This window comes from Salvelinus alpinus, chromosome 34 (assembly GCF_045679555.1).
Source record: "Salvelinus alpinus chromosome 34, SLU_Salpinus.1, whole genome shotgun sequence".
NCBI lineage: Eukaryota > Metazoa > Chordata > Actinopteri > Salmoniformes > Salmonidae > Salvelinus > Salvelinus alpinus.
Genome location: NC_092119.1, coordinates 1,849,632 through 1,871,048, shown reverse-complemented (window position 1 = coordinate 1,871,048; position 21,417 = coordinate 1,849,632). Strand labels below are relative to the sequence as shown.

The following is a 21,417-nucleotide window of genomic DNA, read 5'->3' as shown; positions in this document are numbered from 1 at the left end:
TTGGATGGTAACCTAGAAGCTATAGACACCATAAAGACTCTGGCAGGTGCGCTGGTCCAATTGGATGGAAACCTAGAAGCTATAGACACATCATGGTTCACCAGCAGCCCCAAACATCTAGTCTAGTGTCACTGATTATCATCATGGTTCACCAGCAGCCCCAAACATCTAAAGAATAAGCAAGCTGCCAAACAAGCTGGTCAGAATTGTACTACCCTCATACTCATCTGGAAGAGACCATTGTTTTGTCTCTATCTATGTAATTGTATATGTATTTATGTAAATAAAAAATAGGGACCACAATGGAAATAAATCCCAGACTTTATTGTACAATCCCAGTCACTTAAAACAATTATGTGTATATATGTATTTTATTTACATACAATTAAAATTAATCAATCAATCCAAACTGTGCAGTGGCCAATTGATGAATGAAAAGAGACATTGTTTTGCAAAACACCATAAAGTTTAATGACACTAAGAGATTGTCAAGCCAAGCCTTCATTACTGGCTAAGTCTACAAGGTAGGGAGGGATGTATTTTCTGTTTGTTCAAAACACAAACCATGATTATTAAAGTGCCAGAAGTTGGTATGCTTTGTTGATTGGTTGTTAAACCTATCGGTGGAAAAGTTGTTGCATATATTTTATATAAATGTGGCATCAAAATGTTGAAAATCTGATTTCCCCATAGCTGATCTTGGTCTGCCTCAGTCTCTGATCGTAATGTGATGAAACAGGCAGTGAGAGTGAGCTCGTCCGTGGTGGTCGGTGAACCCTCAACCTTCTGGCCCAAAGCCCTGCGTGGCATCAACTGTGCCAGAAAAGCTTGCTGAAGCGGCGACGTCGATATCCACGTTTATAAAAACAGGGTCGCTACAGTTCTGGTTATTTGTGGTCGTAAACATTAGATTGAGTTAATTCTATGAGGGGGAGGGTCGTGAAAATATTCAACTGTGGAGAGGTACATTTCGATCTGTCTCTAATTATATACAGTTTATTATTCACAAATTAACATGTAGAAATCGGAAAGCAGAATGTATTCATACATACTATACTGTAATTACTGGAAAAACAAACAGACAATGGTTTTGTAAGTTAATGGAAAGATTGTTTAGGCTGAATTTATTCAAATATACATTTAAATTGCATGTTCATAGGAGATTCTTAAAAGCACATCTTCACATAGACAGGGTAATAAAGAGATGATGGACACAATAAGCACAATGGACAATACAATTACATGCAGGGGCAAACTGGGACCAGAAACCGGCCCAGGGCTTTCTAACACACCTGCCCATGTTTTTCCTTAAAGCTGTCTTTACTAAAGCCAATTTAGACAGGCCCACTGGGCTAAAGATGAATCAGTCCATCTGGCATTTGCCAGAATTGCCCTTTTGCCAGTCCGTCCTTGATCCCATGGAACACCCATGCAGGACATCCTCCTTGGGCCACTTGTATTCCGTTAAATCTGTTTCTCTGAGGAGCCCTGCATGTGAAACACAGAAATACAGGATAAAGACAGTATGGTGTCTGTATGGGAAACAGAGATACAGGATAGAGACAGTATGGTGTCTGTATGGGAAACACAGAGATACAGGATAGAGACAGTATGGTGTCTGTATGGGAAACAGAGATACAGGATAGAGACAGTATGGTGTCTGTATGGGAAACAGAGATACAGGATAGAGACAGTATGGTGTCTGTATGGGAAACAGAGATACAGGATAAAGACAGTATGGTGTCTGTATGGGAAACAGAGATACAGGATAGAGACAGTATGGTGTCTGTATGGGAAACACAGAGATACAGGATAAAGACAGTATGGTGTCTGTATGGGAAACAGAGATACAGGATAAAGACAGTATGGTGTCTGTATGGGAAACAGAGATACAGGATAAAGACAGTATGGTGTCTGTATGTGAAACACAGAGATACAGGATAAAGACAGTATGGTGTCTGTATGTGAAACAGAGATACAGGATAAAGACAGTATGGTGTCTGTATGGGAAACACAGAGATACAGGATAAAGACAGTATGGTGTCTGTATGGGAAACACAGAGATACAGGATAAAGACAGTATGGTGTCTGTATGGGAAACAGAGATACAGGATGAAGACAGTATGGTGTCTGTATGTGAAACAGAGATACAGGATAAAGACAGTATTGTGTCTGTATGGGAAACACAGAGATACAGGATAAAGACATTATGGTGCCCACAGAAATAGAATCAAGGTTTTTATTTATATGATGGTGCCAGGGTAGAACCTTCATTAGCCCATAGCTAGCCTGATGGTGCCAGGTTAGAACCTTCATTAGCCCATCGCTAGCCTGATGGTGCCAGGTTAGAACCTTCATTAGCCCATAGCTAGCCTGATGGTGCCAGGTTAGAACTTTCATTAGCCCATAGCTAGCATGATGGTGCCAGGTTAGAACCTTCATTAGCCCATAGCTAGCCTGATGGTGCCAGGTTAGAACCTTCATTAGCCCATAGCTAGCCTGATGGTGCCAGGTTAGAACCTTCATTAGCCCATAGCTAGCCTGATGGTGCCAGGTTAGAACCTTCATTAGCCCATAGCTAGCCTGGTGGTGCCAGGTTAGAACCTTCATTAGCCCATAGCTAGCCTGATGGTGCCAGGTTAGAACCTTCATTAGCCCATAGCTAGGCTGATGGTGCCAGGTTAGAACCTTCATTAGCCCATAGTTAGCCTGATGGTGCCAGGTTAGAACCTTCATTAGCCCATAGCTAGCCTGATGGTGCCAGGTTAGAACCTTCATTAGCCCATAGCTAGCCTGATGGTGCCAGGTTAGAACCTTCATTAGCCCATAGCTAGCATGATGGTGCCAGGTTAGAACCTTCACTAGCCCATAGCTAGCCTGATGGTGCCAGGTTAGAACCTTCATTAGCCCATAGCTAGGCTGATCCCAGATCAGTTTGTGCTGCATATCCTGCCTGTCCTGTGAAATCCCACTGGATCCCAGATCAGTTTGTGCTGCCTATCCTGCCTGTCCTGTGACGCCCCACTGGGCACAAACTGGTTGAATCAACATTGTTTCAACGTCATTTGTCAACGTATTGTGACGTGGAATCTACATGGAATATACATTGGTTTTTAAAACAAAGTAATCGACGTAAACAGTTTTTTTGGGGGTGAAATTTAAAATCACAGGATTGTGTCATTATGGTAAACTAATTTCAACATAAACAAAATATGTTGAATTTTGATAGATTTAAAACAATATCAGATAATCAAGGTCATGGCTTCTATCAGAAACATAAACATTAGTCTGGGCAGCACCTCCTATTGGAGAGTTCATCTGTCTTCAAGGTTTTAAAACCAAGTCTTAGCTATGACGTCACTGATTAGTACCTCTGTGCTGTCGTGGGATGGATTGTTGAGAGATCTCAGCTTAAAATCGGAATAGAATCTCGAATGGCATTGATCCCTTGTACCATGTACTATAATGTAACTCTCAACTGAAATCCAGGTCATTTGGTTCTGCTATTAGACGAAGCACAGTGATAACACATTAATCCGTTCTATAAATGATTAAATATCTGACACTGTTTCCCCATTTCAACTTTGTTGTGCTTTAAAATGGTTGAAAGAGCAACGACAGACATTTGGTTGACAAATAAACCAAAAATCAGACATAGATTTTCCCCATTTGAACTTGGTTGTGCTTTTAGATGGTTGAAATCATGGGGATAACACGTTGGAAATTCAACTAACTTTTGGCTGTCTTTTTAATTGGGTGAATATAAATTGTAATCTCATTGATCAACGTCTAAACCAAATATTTCCCAATTATCCACGTTGAAATGATATGGTGTGCCCAGTGGGTCACTGTCACCCTGACCAGAGGAGTTGGCAAGACAGTACAAAACTGATCTGGGACTCCTCTAGCACAAGGCATAGATAAAAGAGGAGAGAGATGGCTGTGTGATGAACCTTTGTCATAGTTCTAGTCAACTCACCTGGAACTTCCAAATCATAACCATGACGACCAGGCCGTAGAAGGTACTCTTAGCGATGAAGATGCTGTAGGCCAGCTTGGCAGTCTGGGTGCTCTTCACATAGTCATCTGCAAGGACAATAATACATTCAAATGACCTTGATTAAGGTGGTATCAGATGATTTTGTTAGCAGATCGTCCATTGAGAAAAATACAGCATAACCAATGATCTAGGCCAGTGTTTCTTGGTCCTGAGGATCCAACCAATGATCTAGGCCTGTGTTTCTTGGCCCTGGGGATCCAACCAATGATCTAGGCCTGTGTTTCTTGGTCCTGGGGATCCAACCGATGATCTAGGCCAGTGTTTCTTGGTCCTGGGGATCCAACCAATGATCTAGGCCAGTGTTCCTTGGTCCTGGGGATCCAACCAATGATCTAGGCCTGTGTTTCTTGGTCCTGGGATCCAACCAATGATCTAGGCCAGTGTTTCTTGGTCCTGGGGATCCAACCAATGATCTAGGCCTGTGTTTCTTGGTCCTGGGGATCCAACCAATGATCTAGGCCAGTGTTTCTTGGTCCTGGGGATCCAACCAATGATCTAGGCCTGTGTTTCTTGGTCCTGGGATCCAACCAATGATCTAGGCCAGTGTTTCTTGGTCCTGGGGATCCAATCAATGATCTAGGCCAGTGTTTCTTGGTCCTGGGGATCCAACCAATGATCTAGGCCAGTGTTTCTTGGTCCTGGGGATCCAACCAATGATCTAGGCCTGTGTTTCTTGGTCCTGGGGATCCAACCAATGATCTAGGCCAGTGTTTCTTGGTCCTGGGATCCAACCAATGATCTAGGCCAGTGTTTCTTGGTCCTGGGGATCCAATCAATGATCTAGGCCTGTGTTTCTTGGTCATGGGGATCCAACCAATGATCTAAGCCAGTGTTTCTTGGTCCTGGGGATCCAACCAATGATCTAGGCCTGTGTTTCTTGGTCCTGGGGATCCAAAGGGAAGCTCATAGTTTTTTCCGTAGAACTGACACACCTGCTTCCGCTAATCAGGCTTGATGATTAGGTAATTAGTGGAATCAGGTGGGTAGTTCCAGGGCAAAAACAGAAATATGCACCTCTTTATAACCCCTTAGCCATAACCCTAAACCCTAACCCCTAACCCTAACCCCTAACCCCTAACCCCTAACCCTAACTCAGGACCAGGACCAGGAAAACCCTGATATACACTGCAGGTCATCAGTACAGTATGCAGGTCATCAGTACAGTATGCAGGTCATCAGTACAGTATGCAGGTAATCAGTACAGTATGCAGGTCATCAGTACAGTATGCAGGCCATCAGTACAGCCATCAGTACAGTATGCAGGTCATCAGTACAGTATGTAGGCCATCAGTACAGTATGCAGGCCATCAGTACAGTATGTAGGTCATCAGTACAGTCATCAGTACAGTATGCAGGTCATCAGTACAGTATGTAGGCCATCATCAGTACAGTATGCAGGTCATCAGTACAGTATGTAGGTCATCAGTACAGTATGCAGGCCATCAGTACAGTATGCAGGTCATTAGTACAGTCATCAGTACAGTATGTAGGCCATCAGTACAGTATGTAGGTCATCAGTACAGTCATTAGTACAGTATGCAGGTCATTAGTACAGTATGCAGGTCATCAGTACAGTATGCAGGTCATCAGTAGAGTATGTAGGTCATCAGTACAGTATTCAGGCCATCAGTACAGTCATCAGTACAGTATGCAGGTCATCAGTACAGTATGCAGGTCATCAGTACAGTATGCAGGTCATCAGTACAGTATGCAGGTCATCAGTACAGTATGCAGGCCATCAGTACAGTCATCAGTACAGTATGCAGGTCATCAGTACAGTATGTAGGTCATCAGTAGAGTATGCAGGTCATCAGTACAGTATGCAGGTCATCAGTACAGTATGCAGGTCATCAGTACAGTATGCAGGTCATCAGTACAGTATGCCATGTTTTTAGTATAAAATGGGCACATTTACCTGTCGTTATCTCTCCCCCAATTTGACCTGAAAGAAACAAAGAAGGAGAGTTTCAGATGAGATTATACACCACAGTACCACTTAGACACAGGGGAATACATTAGAGCCTCAAAACTAGTGGACTAGTTCAGTCAAATCTCTTTCTTCTCATTAACACAGACAGTGTTCATGTTTTATTACCATGGAGATCTCCACTAATGGTGTGTTTCGCAGTTGTATTTCCAGTCCCATTGTAAAAGATGACATTGCAGGTGAAACTGTTCTTTGGGTTGTGCCAGTCATTGGCTGGGACTCTCAGTCTGCTGGTGATACTGTATAAACTATCTTTATCCCACAAGGCCTTGTTGTCGGTCCCGGCGCCTGCAGTTGTGTTGACATTGTTGACTTGCCAGTAGACCGTGACGTGGTCGGGGTAGAAGCGGGTGGCTACACACACCAGGGTCTTCTTCTTCTTCTTGTTTCTGTCTTCACACTCCTTAGTGGAGGGTGGAAGGACTTTCACTGTGGGTTCAGTGACGCTGATGTTTGGATCTGCAGGGAGAAAACAGTGGAATATTTTAACACTCAATTCAATGGCTCTGTTTGTTGTCGACATCATACCTGAATCTGAGTGATTTAAAACACAGTTAATCACAAAATGATTCAATGAGATAGTTAATCACAAAATGACATTAATCACAGAATGTCATTAATCACAGAATGTCATTAATCACAAAATGTATGCCAAGTCAAACACATAGAAACAGAGGGTGTACGACAGCAGCTTGGAAATAACCACTTTGTTACTGAACTGTACCACCCCTATATAATGTAATCAGTCAAGACTGAGTAGAACATAGAGGTTATTCTAACAGTATTACAGTAGTATTATTACAGTAGTATCACAGTATTAACATAGTATTATTATTACAGTAGTATCACATCATTATTACTATAGTATTATCACCGTATTATCATAGTATTATTATTACAGTGATATTACAGTATTATTAACACAGTAGTATTATTATAGTATTAGTATAGTATTATCACTACAGTAGTATTACAGCATTATTACAGTAGTATCACAGCATTATTATTATAGTATTATCACCGTATTATCATAGTATTATCATTACAGTAGTATTACAGTAGTATTATTACAGTATTATTATTACAGTAGTATTATAACAGTATTAGAATAGTATTATCACTACAGTAGTATTACAGTATTATTATCACAGCATTCTTAGTGTTATTATTACTACAGTATTATTGAGGTATTATTATTGCCACAGTATTATTAAAGTATTAGTATTACATTATTATCACGTTATTATTATTACTACAGTAGTAGTATTACAGTAGTATTACAGTGTTATTATCACTCCATCATTCTTGAAGTATTATTATTACCACAGTATTATTAAAGTATTAGTAGTACATTATTAGCACATTATTATTATTATTACCGCAGCAGTAGTATTACAGTATTATTATTACCACAGTGTTATTAAAGTATTAGTAGTACATTATTAGCACATTATTATTATTATTACCGCAGCAGTAGTATTACAGTATTATTATTACCACAGTGTTATTAAAGTATTAGTAGTACATTATTATCACATTATTATTATTATTACCACAGCAGTAGTATTACAGTATTATTATTACCACAGTGTTATTAAAGTATTATTATTACTACATTATTCTTACAGTATTATTCTTACCGTGGTATTACAGTATTACAGTATTATTCTTACATTCTTACATTCTTACAGTATTCTTACAGTAGTTGTACAGTGTTATTCTTACAGTATTACTACAGTACTCTTACGATATTATAACAGTATTCTTACAGTATTACTACAGTATTATAACAGTATTCTTACAGTATTACTACAGTACTCTTACAGTATTCTAACAGTATTACAGTTTTCTTACCCAGAACTGTTAGCTTAGTTCCCTCTCCAAAGTAGGCAGGATAACCACCAGAGCACACCACATACTCACAGACAGAAAACCAAGAGGATTCTAGCTCCCCATTGGTGTATTTGCAGTAGTTTGGCTTGTAGCAAAGGAAGTAATACTGTATTTCTAAGCATGTCTATGTCGACAGAGCATAGGGCTAATTCACTTTATCATTAGCTCTTTGTACAGCTTCAATGTTTTTTCCCCCCATGAATATTTTCATGCTCAACTACACCAGGAATTCAAAGCAAACAAACCCATTAAAATTTAAAAATAATTTCATGATGATGTATTTGCAATATTTTTTTTAAGAAAGTTGAAAAGCTGAATCCCTTACCTAGAACAGTGAGTCTGGTACCTGGACCAAACTCTGCCTTATCCGTGTACCACAGAGACATACCGTACTCTACATTACAGACACTGGATTACATCTGACACAGATCTGTTACTTTGCCTGTTCTGAACTATTATGCATTTCCATTCAAACTGATACAACACCACAATATAGATTCATACAAACCAACGCCTGGAACATTGTTTTATAAACCATAAAGAGATTTTCTCTCCATCTCTGGTTCACACACCGGATTAAAAAAAAACTATACAACGTCTCTTTCAGTAACAGATAAACCCATGACGGCATAGATAACAGATGACAGAATCAGTTTTCTCACCCAGAACTGTGAGTTTGGTGCCACTGCCGAAGTATGCCTGGTTGGTGTTCACACTGATACACAGCTACAGAGATAACCCTTCCTCACTACTCAGTACTAGCAGAGTTTAGCCTTTACACCCCCAACCTGCTGTCTTTGGTTGTTGGATTTTGTTATTCTATGAAATGTAAGGACATCACAAAATCATTTCCATATTATGTAGAGATTAAATTATCATTGTTTTGACCGAAGTACCTAAGACTGTGTCTGGTTCCACTGCTAAGGAACCTCTTCCCCTCTAGCTAATAACAAGTATTATAATGAAGGTCGACTGGGTCTGGTTCCACTGCTAAGGAACCTCTTCCCCTCTAGCTAATAACAAGTATTATAATGAAGGTTGACTGTGTCTGGTTCCACTGCTAAGGAACCTATTCCCCTCTAGCTGATAACAACTATTATAATGAAGGTCGACTGTGTCTGGTTCCACTGCTAAGGAACCTCTTCCCCTCTAGCTGATAACAAGTATTATAATGAAGGTCGACTGTGTCTGGTTCCACTGCTAAGGAACCTCTTCTCCTCTAGCTGATAACAAGTATTATAATGAAGGTAGACTGTGTCTGGGCACGGAGCCAGACAGCTTTATACCATGATGACTGGAGCACATAACTAATGCCTTTACTGTGATCCATGCAAATACACTCTCTTACTTTAACACGATTTAGACGTATAGTCAAGTTAGATATTTTCTGTATTGCCAAATATAAATTTGTTGGTCTTGGTTACTCCCTCGTGTACATTTGTCAGATAGAGTCCACAACAGTTCATTGTTCATTTTTCTTACCTAAAACGGTGAGTTTGGTGCCAGCTCCAAAATATGCCTCCGAGTACGAGCACAGAGACACAAGGCCGTATCTTTACTGTCTCTCCGACTTTGTTTTCACTCAATATTTGTTACTCTGTTAATAAAGTTATTCAAAAACTCTTCACAGGAACTCTGAGACATTCAGCTGGCGGGGGGTGAATCTGACATAGTTTATAACCAAGTAAATGATGGTGACTATTTTACTAATGAAATCCAAGTGCGTTCCACCTCGACCAATCTTTAGGTCACATTCCAATCCATGAATATCAACCACACACTGTATCCTACAGGTTGTAACCATAAGATGGAAAGGTGCTCAAATTACATGTAGTTTAAAAAAAATCCCAATCAGGTCCAAACGTTATATTATGTTGGTGTCATGTCTCACCTAGAACAGTTAACCTGGTTCCTCCACCGAAGTAAGCCTGGCTGACACCACCTGCACAGTGGATTTACTCAACCTGTATGTAACCACGCCAGGAGGACGTTTAAAGATACCACCCAGTCATTCTGTTACAGTACAATTCTCTAATAAACTTTACAACCACATACATTATAACCACATAGCTTACATGGTTTATAACCAACAGATTACGGCTCTTTTTTCAGTGTCATTTCTCACCTAGAACAGTCAACCTGGTTCCTCCACCGAAGTAAGCCTGGCTGGCACTACTAGCACAGTACAGTGGAACCCTGCTCTAATGTAGATATATGGACGCGCTGAGCCTGGCTGGCACTACTAGCACAGTACAGTGGAACCCTGCTCTAGTCTAGCAAGTCCTTTTCTCGTTAACTTTATATCCCAATCGTACATGAACTTCGATAACTGTATTGTTCAAGACGTCCTACCAATCAACACCGTGTTTTAACCAGTTAACAAGACCGACACAGATGACTCAAACATACAGTAATACTACGATATGAAATCTCTTCTCACGAGTATGTTGTCTCACTCACATTCATTGTCCATACGCCAAACATAGTGTACGGATTACTTACCGAGAACTGTTAATTTGGTGCCTCGTCCAAAATAGGCCTCATAGTTGGCACAGTGAACAGCCTTAACATCAAAAAGCATTGAGTGGAGTAACACTACTATGAACTAATCTAATGTACTGAATCCATAATCAACTAACTAACTCATCACCAAGCCCCTAAACCACACATAGAGCCCCATTAGTTCCATCATGGTGAATATTCACTTACCCAGAACAGTCAGTTTGGTTCCTGCTCCAAAGAATGCAGGATTATAGTTGTCACAGTGCAGACATACTGAGCAGTAATGTACCAGCCACTAGCTACTGAACTTGTCTACGCGTTTGGCATCTAAAATAATACCCGCTTTTTAATACTAATCAATTGTTCAAATGAACCATTAGATCCATAAACATAACATTGTCAGGTACAGTAAGTCTATAGATGAGAAAGTATTTACCTAAAACAGTGAGTTTGGTTCCATTGCCAAAGAAGGCTGGTTGAGTTGAAGTCACAGTGTTTTCACATCAACCATTTAGTTCAGTTGTATCATAGACACTAATCAAACATCTTCAGGGTTACAGATATATATCAATGCCATTCATCTGAAGTGGACTTACCTAAAACAGTGAGTTTGGTTCCATTCCCAAAGTAGGCCTCACTTCCAGTGTCACATCGTTTGTCTCCTCTTCCAAAAATACCTCAGATCTCTTTGTCATTCAGCCTCAAGGGAATATAAACAGAGATACTCAGAGATACTCACAGACCCTCAGAGATACTCAGAGATACTCAGAGATACTCAGAGATACTCAGAGATACTCAGAGATACTCAGAGATACTCTAAAAGAACTACTGAGTTCAGCAATGCATTTGAGGAGATTTTATGGTCAAACAGGAATCAAACAAACTCCCTTATGTAACTAAATCTGACTTCATAAGTTTGTTGTCTTGTCCAGGAAAATGCTCCCAATAAAGTAGATTTTATAATCCTGAAGATTGGTTGAAATCTTGTTTAATCCTTCAGTATTATCGAAGCATCTCTCCAGACTCCTCGACAGTCTGTAGTAGTGTGTGAATAGGCCACGGCCCTCTCCTGTATGGAAGTGAACGGTAGGAGGTTTTGGTACGGCGTCTCTATGTAAATGTATCACCGTGGCCCCCTGTCCCCACAGTGTTAAAGCATCACACAAAAACACTCGTTCTGTTCTTTCTGTTGTTTATTTCCCCTCCCCTGTTCTCTCTCTGTATCTCTGTCACCATCTCAGTCTCTCAGTCTCTGTCTGCAGGTGTGTCGGCACGGAGGGCTACTGCAGTTGGATCCTGTTCTGACCCTATAAATAGAACAGCAAATTCACGATTTTAATAATAAACGTTTACATTTGGATATTCACTTTTTTTTATTGATTGATGTAATGAATAACATTTTTTTTTAAAAGACAATGTAAAAAGACAATATCCAAATGTAATGTTTATAATTAATATCATCACATTTCACTGTTGTTACTGGAGTTGGATCCTGGTCCAAACTGACAACTTCTATTTCCGTCAGCAGTACTAAGAAAAGCAGCAGGGAGGGGGAGGAGAGGGAGGAGAGGGAGAAGAGGAGGAGGAGGAGGAGGAAGAGGAAGAGGAGAGGAGGAGGAGAGGAAGGAGGAGGAGGAGGGAAGGAGGAGAGGAGGGGGAGGAGGAGGAGGAGGGGGAGGAGGAGGAGGAGAGGGGAGGAGGAGGAGGAGAGGAGGAGGAGGAGGAGGAGGAGGAGGAGGAGGAGGGAAGGACAGGTAAGTGTTATTTTTTTAATGTAAAATGACAGCTGTCTAAGTCACAGCCCTGTCCCCTCTCCCTCTCCTCTCCCCCCTGCCATGCTGCATCATGTGACAGTAACAGCCTATCACAGAGCAGGGCTGACAAGATCCAGTCTAAAACGTGCACTACCTTATAACTTGATTCTAATTACATTTTATCATATCTTTTTTTTTTTTTTGTCAACCTTTATTTAACTGGTAGGAGGTATCTGCTTTAGTGACAGTATCATTATATTGTGGAATGGTTTGTATAAAAGGTATATGTATTTAGGGATAATCTTAAACGTGTTTGTTTTATATCTCAAGCCAATGGAATTGAATTGAACAGAATAGATTAGACTTTGTGTAATCCCACAGTTACCCTCCAGGGGTCAGTGTAGGATCATCTCTGAGAAATGTCTCCCTTTTTAATCGAAGAGCTTCATTTGATATCAAGGGTAGGCTTATATACCAGCAGTGGTGGAAAAAGTATCCAATTGTCATACTTGAGTAAAAGTAAACATACCTTAATAGAAAGTGACTCAAGTAAAAGTTGTACATAGTAAAGTACATATACCACCAGAAAAAACGACTTAAGAAGTACTTTAAAGTATTTTTACTTAAGTACTTTACACCACTGTATACTAGGGATACCTCCATGACAGTCAGACAGTCAGAGAAACACCCACTGATTGTTCTATCTATTCATCCAAAAAACAGCGTTTTAAGGGAAATATTAGCTTTTGTCTGAAGCTGATAAAGAAGGGAAATACAACATCTAATTGGACTGATGTACTAACAAGGCTGTTCAGCGTCCATTACGCAGCTCGTCTCCTGCTTCAGTGATCTCCTGTACTTCAACAACACATGTCCTCACATTGGACGGGTTGATTAGGAGTCAAACCTTCTCTCACACAGCCTAATACACACTCTCAGAGTTGGTTTACCCCATTCATGTACTTGGTAATGTGCCTGGATAATAATATATCATTATAATGTAAACGCAGAAACACAAACAGGAGACAGTCTTTACAGAAACACAAACAGGAGACAGTCTTTACAGAAATACAAACAGGAGACAGACTTTACAGAAACACAAACAGGAGACAGTATTTACAGAAATACAAACAGGAGACAGTCTTTACAGAAATACAAACAGGAGACAGTCTTTACAGAAACACAAACAGGAGACAGTCTTTACAGAAATACAAACAGGAGACAGACTTTACAGAAACACAAACAGGAGACAGACTTTACAGAAACACAAACAGGAGACAGACTTTACAGAAACACAAACAGGAGACAGTCTTTACAGAAACACAAACAGGAGACAGACTTTACAGAAACGCAAACAGGAGACAGTCTTTACAGAAACACAAACAGGACACAGACTTTACAGAAACACAAACAGGAGACAGTCTTTACAGAAACACAAACAGGAGACAGACTTTACAGAAACGCAAACAGGAGACAGTCTTTACAGAAACACAAACAGGAGACAGACTTTACAGAAACACAAACAGGAGACAGTCTTTACAGAAACACAAACAGGAGACAGTCTTTACAGAAACACAAACAGGAGACAGTCTTTACAGAAACACAAACAGGAGACAGTCTTTACAGAAACACAAACAGGAGACAGTCTTTACAGAAACACAAACAGGAGACAGTCTTTACAGAAACAAACAGGAGACAGACTTTACAGAAACACAAACAGGAGACAGTCTTTACAGAAACACAAACAGGAGACAGTCTTTACAGAAACACAAACAGGAGACAGTCTTTACAGAAACACAAACACAATATACATAACACAAATCTATGGCCATGCAAGCCTCCAACTCCAACTCGATCATCAAGTTTGCAGTCGACACAACAGTAGTGGGCTTGATTACCAACAGCGACGAGACGGCCAACAGGGAGGAGGTGAGGGCTCTCGGAGTGTGGTGTCAGGAAAACAACCTCTCACTCAACATCAACAAAACTAAGGAGATGATCGTGGACTTCAGGAAACAGCAGAGGGAGCACCCCCTTATCCACATCGAAGGGACAGCAGTGGAGAAGGTGGAAAGTTTTAAGTTCCTCGGCGTACACATCGCAGACAAACTGAAATGGTCCACCCACACAGACAGCGTTGTGAAGAAGGTGCAACAGCGCCTCTTCAAACTCAGGAGGCTGAAGAAATTTCGCTTGTCACCCAAAACCCTGACAAACTTTTACAGATGCACAATCGAGAGCATCCTGTCGGGCAGTGTCACAGCCTGGTACAGCAACTGCACCGCCCTCAATCGCAAGGCTCTCCAGAGGGTAGTGAGGTCTGAACAACGCATCACAGGTGGGCAAACTACCTTTCCTCCAGGACACCTACAGCACCCGATGTCACAGGAAGGCCAAAAATATCATCAAGGACATCAACCACCCGAGCCACTGCCTGTTCACCCCGCTATCATCCAGAAGGCGAGGTCAGTACAGGTGCATCAAAGCTGGGACCGAGAAACTGAAAAACAGCTTCTATCTCAAGGCCATCAGACTGCTAAACAGCCATCACTAACTCAGAGAGGCTGCTGCCTACATTGAGACCCAATCACTGGACACTTTAATAAATGGATCATTAGTCACTTTAAACAATGCCACTCTAAATAATGCCACTTTAATAATGTTTACATATCTCACATTACTCATATCACATGTATATACTGTGTTTTATACCATCTATTTCACCTTGCCTATGCCGCTCGGCCATCGCTCATCCATATACTTACATGTACATATTCTCATTCACCCCTTTAGATTTATGTGTATTAGGTACAGTTGAAGTCAGAAGTTTACATACACTTAGGTTGGAGTCATTAAAACTCGTTTTTCAACTACTCCACAAATTTCTTGTTAACAAACTATAGTTTTGGCAAGTCGGTTAGGACATCTACTTTGTGCATGACACAAGTCATTTTTCCAACAGTTGTTTACAGACAGATTATTTCACTTCTAATTCACTGTATCACAATTCCAGTGGGTCAGAAGTTTACATACACTGAGTTGACTGTGCTTTTAAACAGTTTGGAAAATTCCAGAAAAGGATTTCATGGCTTTAGAAGCTTCTGATAGGCTAATTGACATCATTTGAGTCAATTGGAGGTGTACCTGTGGATGTACTTCAAGGCCTACCTTCAAACTCAGTGCCTCTTTGCTTGACATCATGGGAAAATCAAAAGAAATCAGCGAAGACCTCAGAAAAAAATTGTAGACCTCCACAAGTCTGGTTCATCCTTGTGAGAAATTTCCAAACGCCTGAAGGGACAACATTTATCTGTACAAACAATAGTACGCAAGTATAAACACCATGGGACCACGCAGCCGTCATACCACTCAGGAAGGAGACGCGTTCTGTCTCCTAGAGATTAAGGTACTTTAGTGCGAAAAGTGCAAATCAATCCCAGAACAACAGCGAAGGACATTGTGAAGATGCTGGAGGAAAATGATACAAAAGTATTTACTGTATATCCACAGTAAAACGAGTCCTATATCGACATAACCTGAAAGGCCGCTCAGCAAGGAAGAAACAACTGCTCCAAAACCGTCATAAAAAAGCCAGACTACGGTTTGCAACTGCACATGGGGACAAAGATCGTACTTTTTGGAGGAATGTCCTCTGGTCTGATGAAACAAAAATAGAACTGTTTGGCCATAATGACCATCGTTATGTTTGGAGGAAAAAGGGACAGCTTGCAAGCCGAAGAACACAATCCCAACCGTGAAGCACGGGGGTGGCAGCATCATGTTGTGGGGGTGCTTTGCTGCAGGAGGGACTGCTGCACTTCACAAAATAAATGGCATCATGAGGAGGAAAATTATGTGGATATATTGACGCAACATATCAAAACATCAGTCAGGAAGTTAAAGCTTGGTCGCAAATGGGTCTTCCAAACGGACAATGACCTCAAGCATACTTCCAAAGTTGTGGCCAAATGGCTTTAGGACAACAAAGTCAAGGTATTGGAGTGGCCATCACAAAGCCCTGACCTCAATCCCATAGAGAATTTGTGGGCAGAAGTGAAAAAGCGTGTGCGAGCAAGGAGGCCTACAAACCTGACTCAGTTATACCAGCTCTGTCAGTAGGAATGGGCCAAAATTCAGGCTACACGAAACGTTTGACCCAAGTTAAACAATTTAAAGGCAATTCTACCAAATACTAATTGAGTGTATGTAACCTTCTGACCCACTTAGAATGTGATGAAAGAAATAAAAGCTGAAATAAATCCTTCACTCTACTATTATTCTGACATTTCACATTCTTAAAATAAAGTGGTGATCCTAACTGACGTAAGACAGGGAATTTTATTAGAATTAAATGTCAGGAATTGTGAAAAACTGAGTTTAAATGTATTTGGCTCTGGTATATGTAAACGTCCAACTTCATTTGTAGTTGTTCGGAATTAGATTACTTATTATACCGCACTGTCGGAACTAGAAGCACAAGCATTTCGCTACACTCGCATTAACATCTGCTAACCATGTGTATTTGACAAATAAAGTGTGATTTGATTTGAGTGGTGATCAGAGAGTGGTGATTCAGACAGTGGTGAATCAGACAGTGGTGATCAGACAGTGGTGATTCAGACAGTGGTGATCAGACAGTGGTGATTCAGACAGTGGTGATTCAGACAGTAGGCACAGCCTGGCAGGATCTCTATCCGACAGGGGGAGGCACGGCCTGGCAGGATCTCTATCTGACAGGGGGAGGCACAGCCTGGCAGGATCTCTATCCGACAGGGGGAGGCACGGCCTGGCAGGATCTCTATCTGACAGGGGGAGGCACAGCCTGGCAGGATGTCTATCTGACAGGGGGAGGCACAGCCTGGCAGGATCTCTATCCGACAGGGGGAGGCACGGCCTGGCAGGATCTCTATCTGACAGGGGGAGGCACAGCCTGGCAGGATTTCTATCTGACAGGGGGAGGCACGGCCTGGCAGGATCTATATCCGACAGGGGGAGGCACAGCCCAGACATTATAACAGTTATCAAGAGGATGTGGTGATGAATTCAACTCTCTCTCTCTCTACCCTGCTGTAGAAGGTAGCTGGTACTTTCAGTACTTAGGTAGAATTCGGACTATTTAGAGGAAGTGTATACTGGCTACTGGCTACGGCGTATCAAGATGGACAAACAGTACTATTTGTCACTTTTTTCTAATTTTTCAAGCGAAGGTCTTCACAGAGTATGCGAGCACACTAGGGGCCAGCCAAACTGAAGGGAGGTGACCTTGGGGGAGGGGCTTCAGCGACCTTGGGGGAGGGGCTTCAGTGACCCAGGGGGAGGGGCTTCAGTAACCCAGGGGGAGGGGTTTCAGTGACCCAGGGGGAGGTCCTTCAGTGACTCTGGGGAGGGGCCTCAGTGACCTTGGGAGAGGGGTTTCAGTGATGCTGGGGGAGAGGCCTCAGTGACCTTGGGGGAGGGGCCACAGAGATCCTAGGGGAGGGGCCACAGTGACCTTGGGGGAGGGGCATCAGTGACGCTGGGGGAGAGGCCTCAGTGACCCTGGGGGAGGGGCCTCAGTAACCCTGGGGGAGGGGCCTCAGTGAGAGCCGTACAGTGTGTACAATGAGGTTGAATGTCATTCACAGAGATGATGAGTGACATGATGCCTCCTATAGTCCTGAGTTGGCTGTTTCTTCTGTCCCCAAGTGAGTGTCTGAGGTTCGCTTAGTAGCTGGGACTCTTGGAGTAATTAGAGTTGTACCAGCTCTTAATAGACACAGTGATGGCTTGTCTCTCTTCTTCCTCCTCTCTTCTCCTCTCTTCCTCTCCCCTGATCCTCTCCTCCTCCTCCTCTGCTCTCCTCTCCTCTCTCCTCCTCTGCCCTCCTCTCCTCTCTTCTCTACAGGTCAGTGTGTAGCAGCTCCTCACCCTTCCTGGTAACACCACCACCTCCAGTCCAGTCACCCTGCAGTGCTCCCTGGGTCCAGGCTTCAGCATGTCCAGCTACACCATGATGTGGTACCGACAGGTCAGAGAAGTCACCAGGGCATTACACCATGATGTGGTACTGACAGGTCAGAGAAGTCACCAGGGTATTACACCATGATGTGGTACTGAAAGGTCAGAGAAGTCACCAGGGCATTACACCATGATGTGGTACTAACAGGTCAGAGAAGTCACCAGGGTATTACACCATGATGTGGTACTGACAGGTCAGAGAAGTCACCAGGGTATTACACCATGATGTGGTACTAACAGGTCAGAGAAGTCACCAGGGTATTACACCATGATGTGGTACTAACAGGTCAGAGACGTCACCATGGTATTACACATGTCGGCACTGATAGGTCAGAGAAGTCACCAGGGTATTACACCATGATGTGGTACTAACAGGTCAGAGAAGTCACCAGGGTATTACACCATGATGTGGTACTAACAGGTCAGAGAAGTCACCAGGGTATTACGCATGTCGGTACTCTCTTCTGTTGTCAGATCAGTGTTGGGGAGCAGTGAACTGCATTTTCTTCAACTAGTCATTTAATTACATTTAGCAGTAGCTTGGTGGTAGTTGAACTAAATTCAAATCTTGGTAGTGTTTCTGGTGGTTAATTACTGTTTTACCATGTAGCGGTGTAGCTAACTACTGTAACTACACAATACTGTGTTACCATGTAGCGGTGTAGCTAACTACTGGAACTACACACTACTGTTTTACCATGTAGCGGTGTAGCTAACTACTGGAACTACACACTACTGTTTTACCATGTAGCGGTGTAGCTAACTACTGGAACTACACACGACTGTGTTACCATGTAGCGGTGTAGCTAACTACTGGAAATACACACTACTGTGTTACCATGTAGCGGTGTAGCTAACTACTGGAACTACACACTACTGTGTTACCATGTAGCGGTGTAGCTAACTACTGGAACTACACACTACTGTGTTACCATGTAGCGGTGTAGCTAACTACTGGAACTACACACTACTGTGTTACCATGTAGCGGTGTAGCTAACTACTGGAACTACACACTACTGTTTTACCATGTAGCGGTGTAGCTAACTACTGGAAATACACACTACTGTGTTACCATGTAGCGGTGTAGCTAACTACTGGAACTACACACTACTGTGTTACCATGTAGCGGTGTAGCTAACTACTGGAAATACACACTGACGGGCCGGCCGAGGCATGGGGCGCTGGGCTAGCCGGCTGGGCGTAAACTCCCGATGATCCGGGCAGAGGCGTGGAAGCCTGTCGATCCCGCTGCGGCGTAGGATCCCGATGATCCGGCTGAAGCGTAGCAGCCTGGCGAGCCGTCTTGGTGTCAAAACCATGATGATCCGGCTGAGGCCCGACGTGGGATGGGCGCCTTCCGAGCCAAACGGGGCACGAACCTCTCGAGCCAGCTAGGGCGTGTTAACCCGACGTGCTGGCTTAGGCACCCCCTGTTCCATCGGTGCCGGCCACCACCAACAGGAACGCCAGCACTCCCCGATGCTTCATATGATGGCTGCAGAATTCTGTAAGGACCGACGCCGGGACATGAGAAGCAGGAACGGGGAGTCAACATTTAACCAGGAAACAGACAAAGACCAAGACAAGAACAGCGTCAGCACACAGGTACAAAACAACAACTAATGCTGCTGCGGAAGGGAACAGACAGACATAGGGGTGGTAATGACAGAGGTGATTGAGTCCAGGTGAGTCCAATAATCGCTGATGCGCGTAACGGGGGGGGGGGGGGGGGGGGGCAGGTGTGCGTACTGATGGTGACAGGAGTGCGTAATGCTGGGTTAGCCTGGAGCCTTCGAGCACCAGGGAGGGAGAGCGGGAGCAGGCGTGACACTCTGTGGTTCCGGTGTCACTTTTGACAGGTTCTCTGTGGTTCAGGTGTGTCTGTTGACAACATGGTGGAATGTCTTGAAGGTCATTTCGAAACGAGCCCCGAGTCCAGAAGAAGACGGAGAGCCCCAACATGAGAACATTGTTCTTCTTTACTGCTTGTTTTTTGGTCATGTTTTACAATTGAAAAAAACTCTACAATTAAAATTAAAGGTTATAAATGGAGGACTAAGACCAAAATACCAAGAAATTTGAGATGTCACCACACCAACTACACCCCCACTACCCCTCCTCTCCTCCTTCTCTCTGGTGTGGTTTCTTCCTCCCCCCCTCCCCTCTCCTCTCCTCTCCTCTCCCCCTCCCACCTCCTCCCCCCTCCTCTCCTCTTTCCCTTCTCTCTGGTGTGGTTTCTTCCTGCCCTCCCCCCTCCTCTCCCCCTTCTCTCTGGTATGGTTTCTTCCTCTCCCCCTCTCCCCCCTCCACCCCCCCCCTCCTCTTCTCTCCCCCTTCTCTCTGGTATGGTTTCTTCCTCTCCCCCTCTCCCCCCTCCTCCTCTCCTCTCCCCCCTCCTCCTGTGGCTTCTAGGGGTTGTTGTAAGGAAGTGTATCTGTTCTGAGTCATCGTGCTGTACTGGAAGCACAGTAATACACAGCCCCGTCCCCAACCTCCAGGTTCTTGATCTCCAGAGTGGATCTGGTCAGCTCCGGCCTGCTCATGGTGTAATGTACATCCTTCTCAAAGGGAGGTTGTATTTCCCACACGCCTTGACCCAGAGAATATGTTAGCATCTCCATGTTGTTGTCTCTCTGTCGGTACCAGAACATGTAGTAGTAGCTGCTGTCGTCATGGTAACACCGTAGAGTGACTGACACGTCTCCTTCTCTACACACAGACTGGACAGGAGACTGTTGAACTGTTACACCGACACAGAAATCTGTAAAGAAAAAAATACATGAAACATTAAAACATCTATGAAGTAAGTATCAACCTGAAAGTGATTACAAATTAAAATCATTTCTGTAATTTCAACGGTCGCAGGAACAATGATCAGGTTGACTTTGAACACACAGAATATCAGTTTCCACACTGCTGATTTGTGAAGCCGGTCATGTGTGTAAGTAGAGGACAGTTCTTACTGGCAGCGAGGAGGAGAGCCAGAGTCACACGCAGCAGCTTCATCCTGACAGACATCAGAGGACTGAGAGGAAGAGGGACAGTCTGAACGTCTCCTCCGTTCTCTCTCCTTTCTCTCTCTCCTTTCTCTCTCTCTCTCTCTCTGTCTCTCTCTCTCTCTCTCTCTCTCTCTCTCTCTCTCTCTCTCTCTCTCTCTCTCTCTCTCTCTCTCTCTCTCTCTCTCTCTCTCTCTCTCTCTCTCTCTCTCTTCAATTCAATTCAA

At 43.0% G+C, this 21,417-nt stretch overlaps 1 protein-coding gene across 1 annotated transcript in view; it reads right to left on the bottom strand.

Annotated features, from left to right (window-relative positions):
- Positions 1-303: 303 nt before the first annotated feature.
- The window catches only part of LOC139563664 (M1-specific T cell receptor beta chain-like), a 45,992-nt gene continuing 24,878 nt past the window's right edge, over positions 304-21,417 (bottom strand). The window contains exons 5-9 of the mRNA XM_071382517.1: positions 10,443-10,503; positions 6,156-6,506; positions 5,976-6,002; positions 3,980-4,086; positions 304-1,488 (exon numbers count right to left, since the gene is read on the bottom strand). Of these exons, the coding sequence (XP_071238618.1) occupies positions 1,465-1,488; positions 3,980-4,086; positions 5,976-6,002; positions 6,156-6,506; positions 10,443-10,503 (570 nt within the window). The 3' untranslated portion in view covers positions 304-1,464. The remainder of the gene's footprint in view (positions 1,489-3,979; positions 4,087-5,975; positions 6,003-6,155; positions 6,507-10,442; positions 10,504-21,417) is intronic.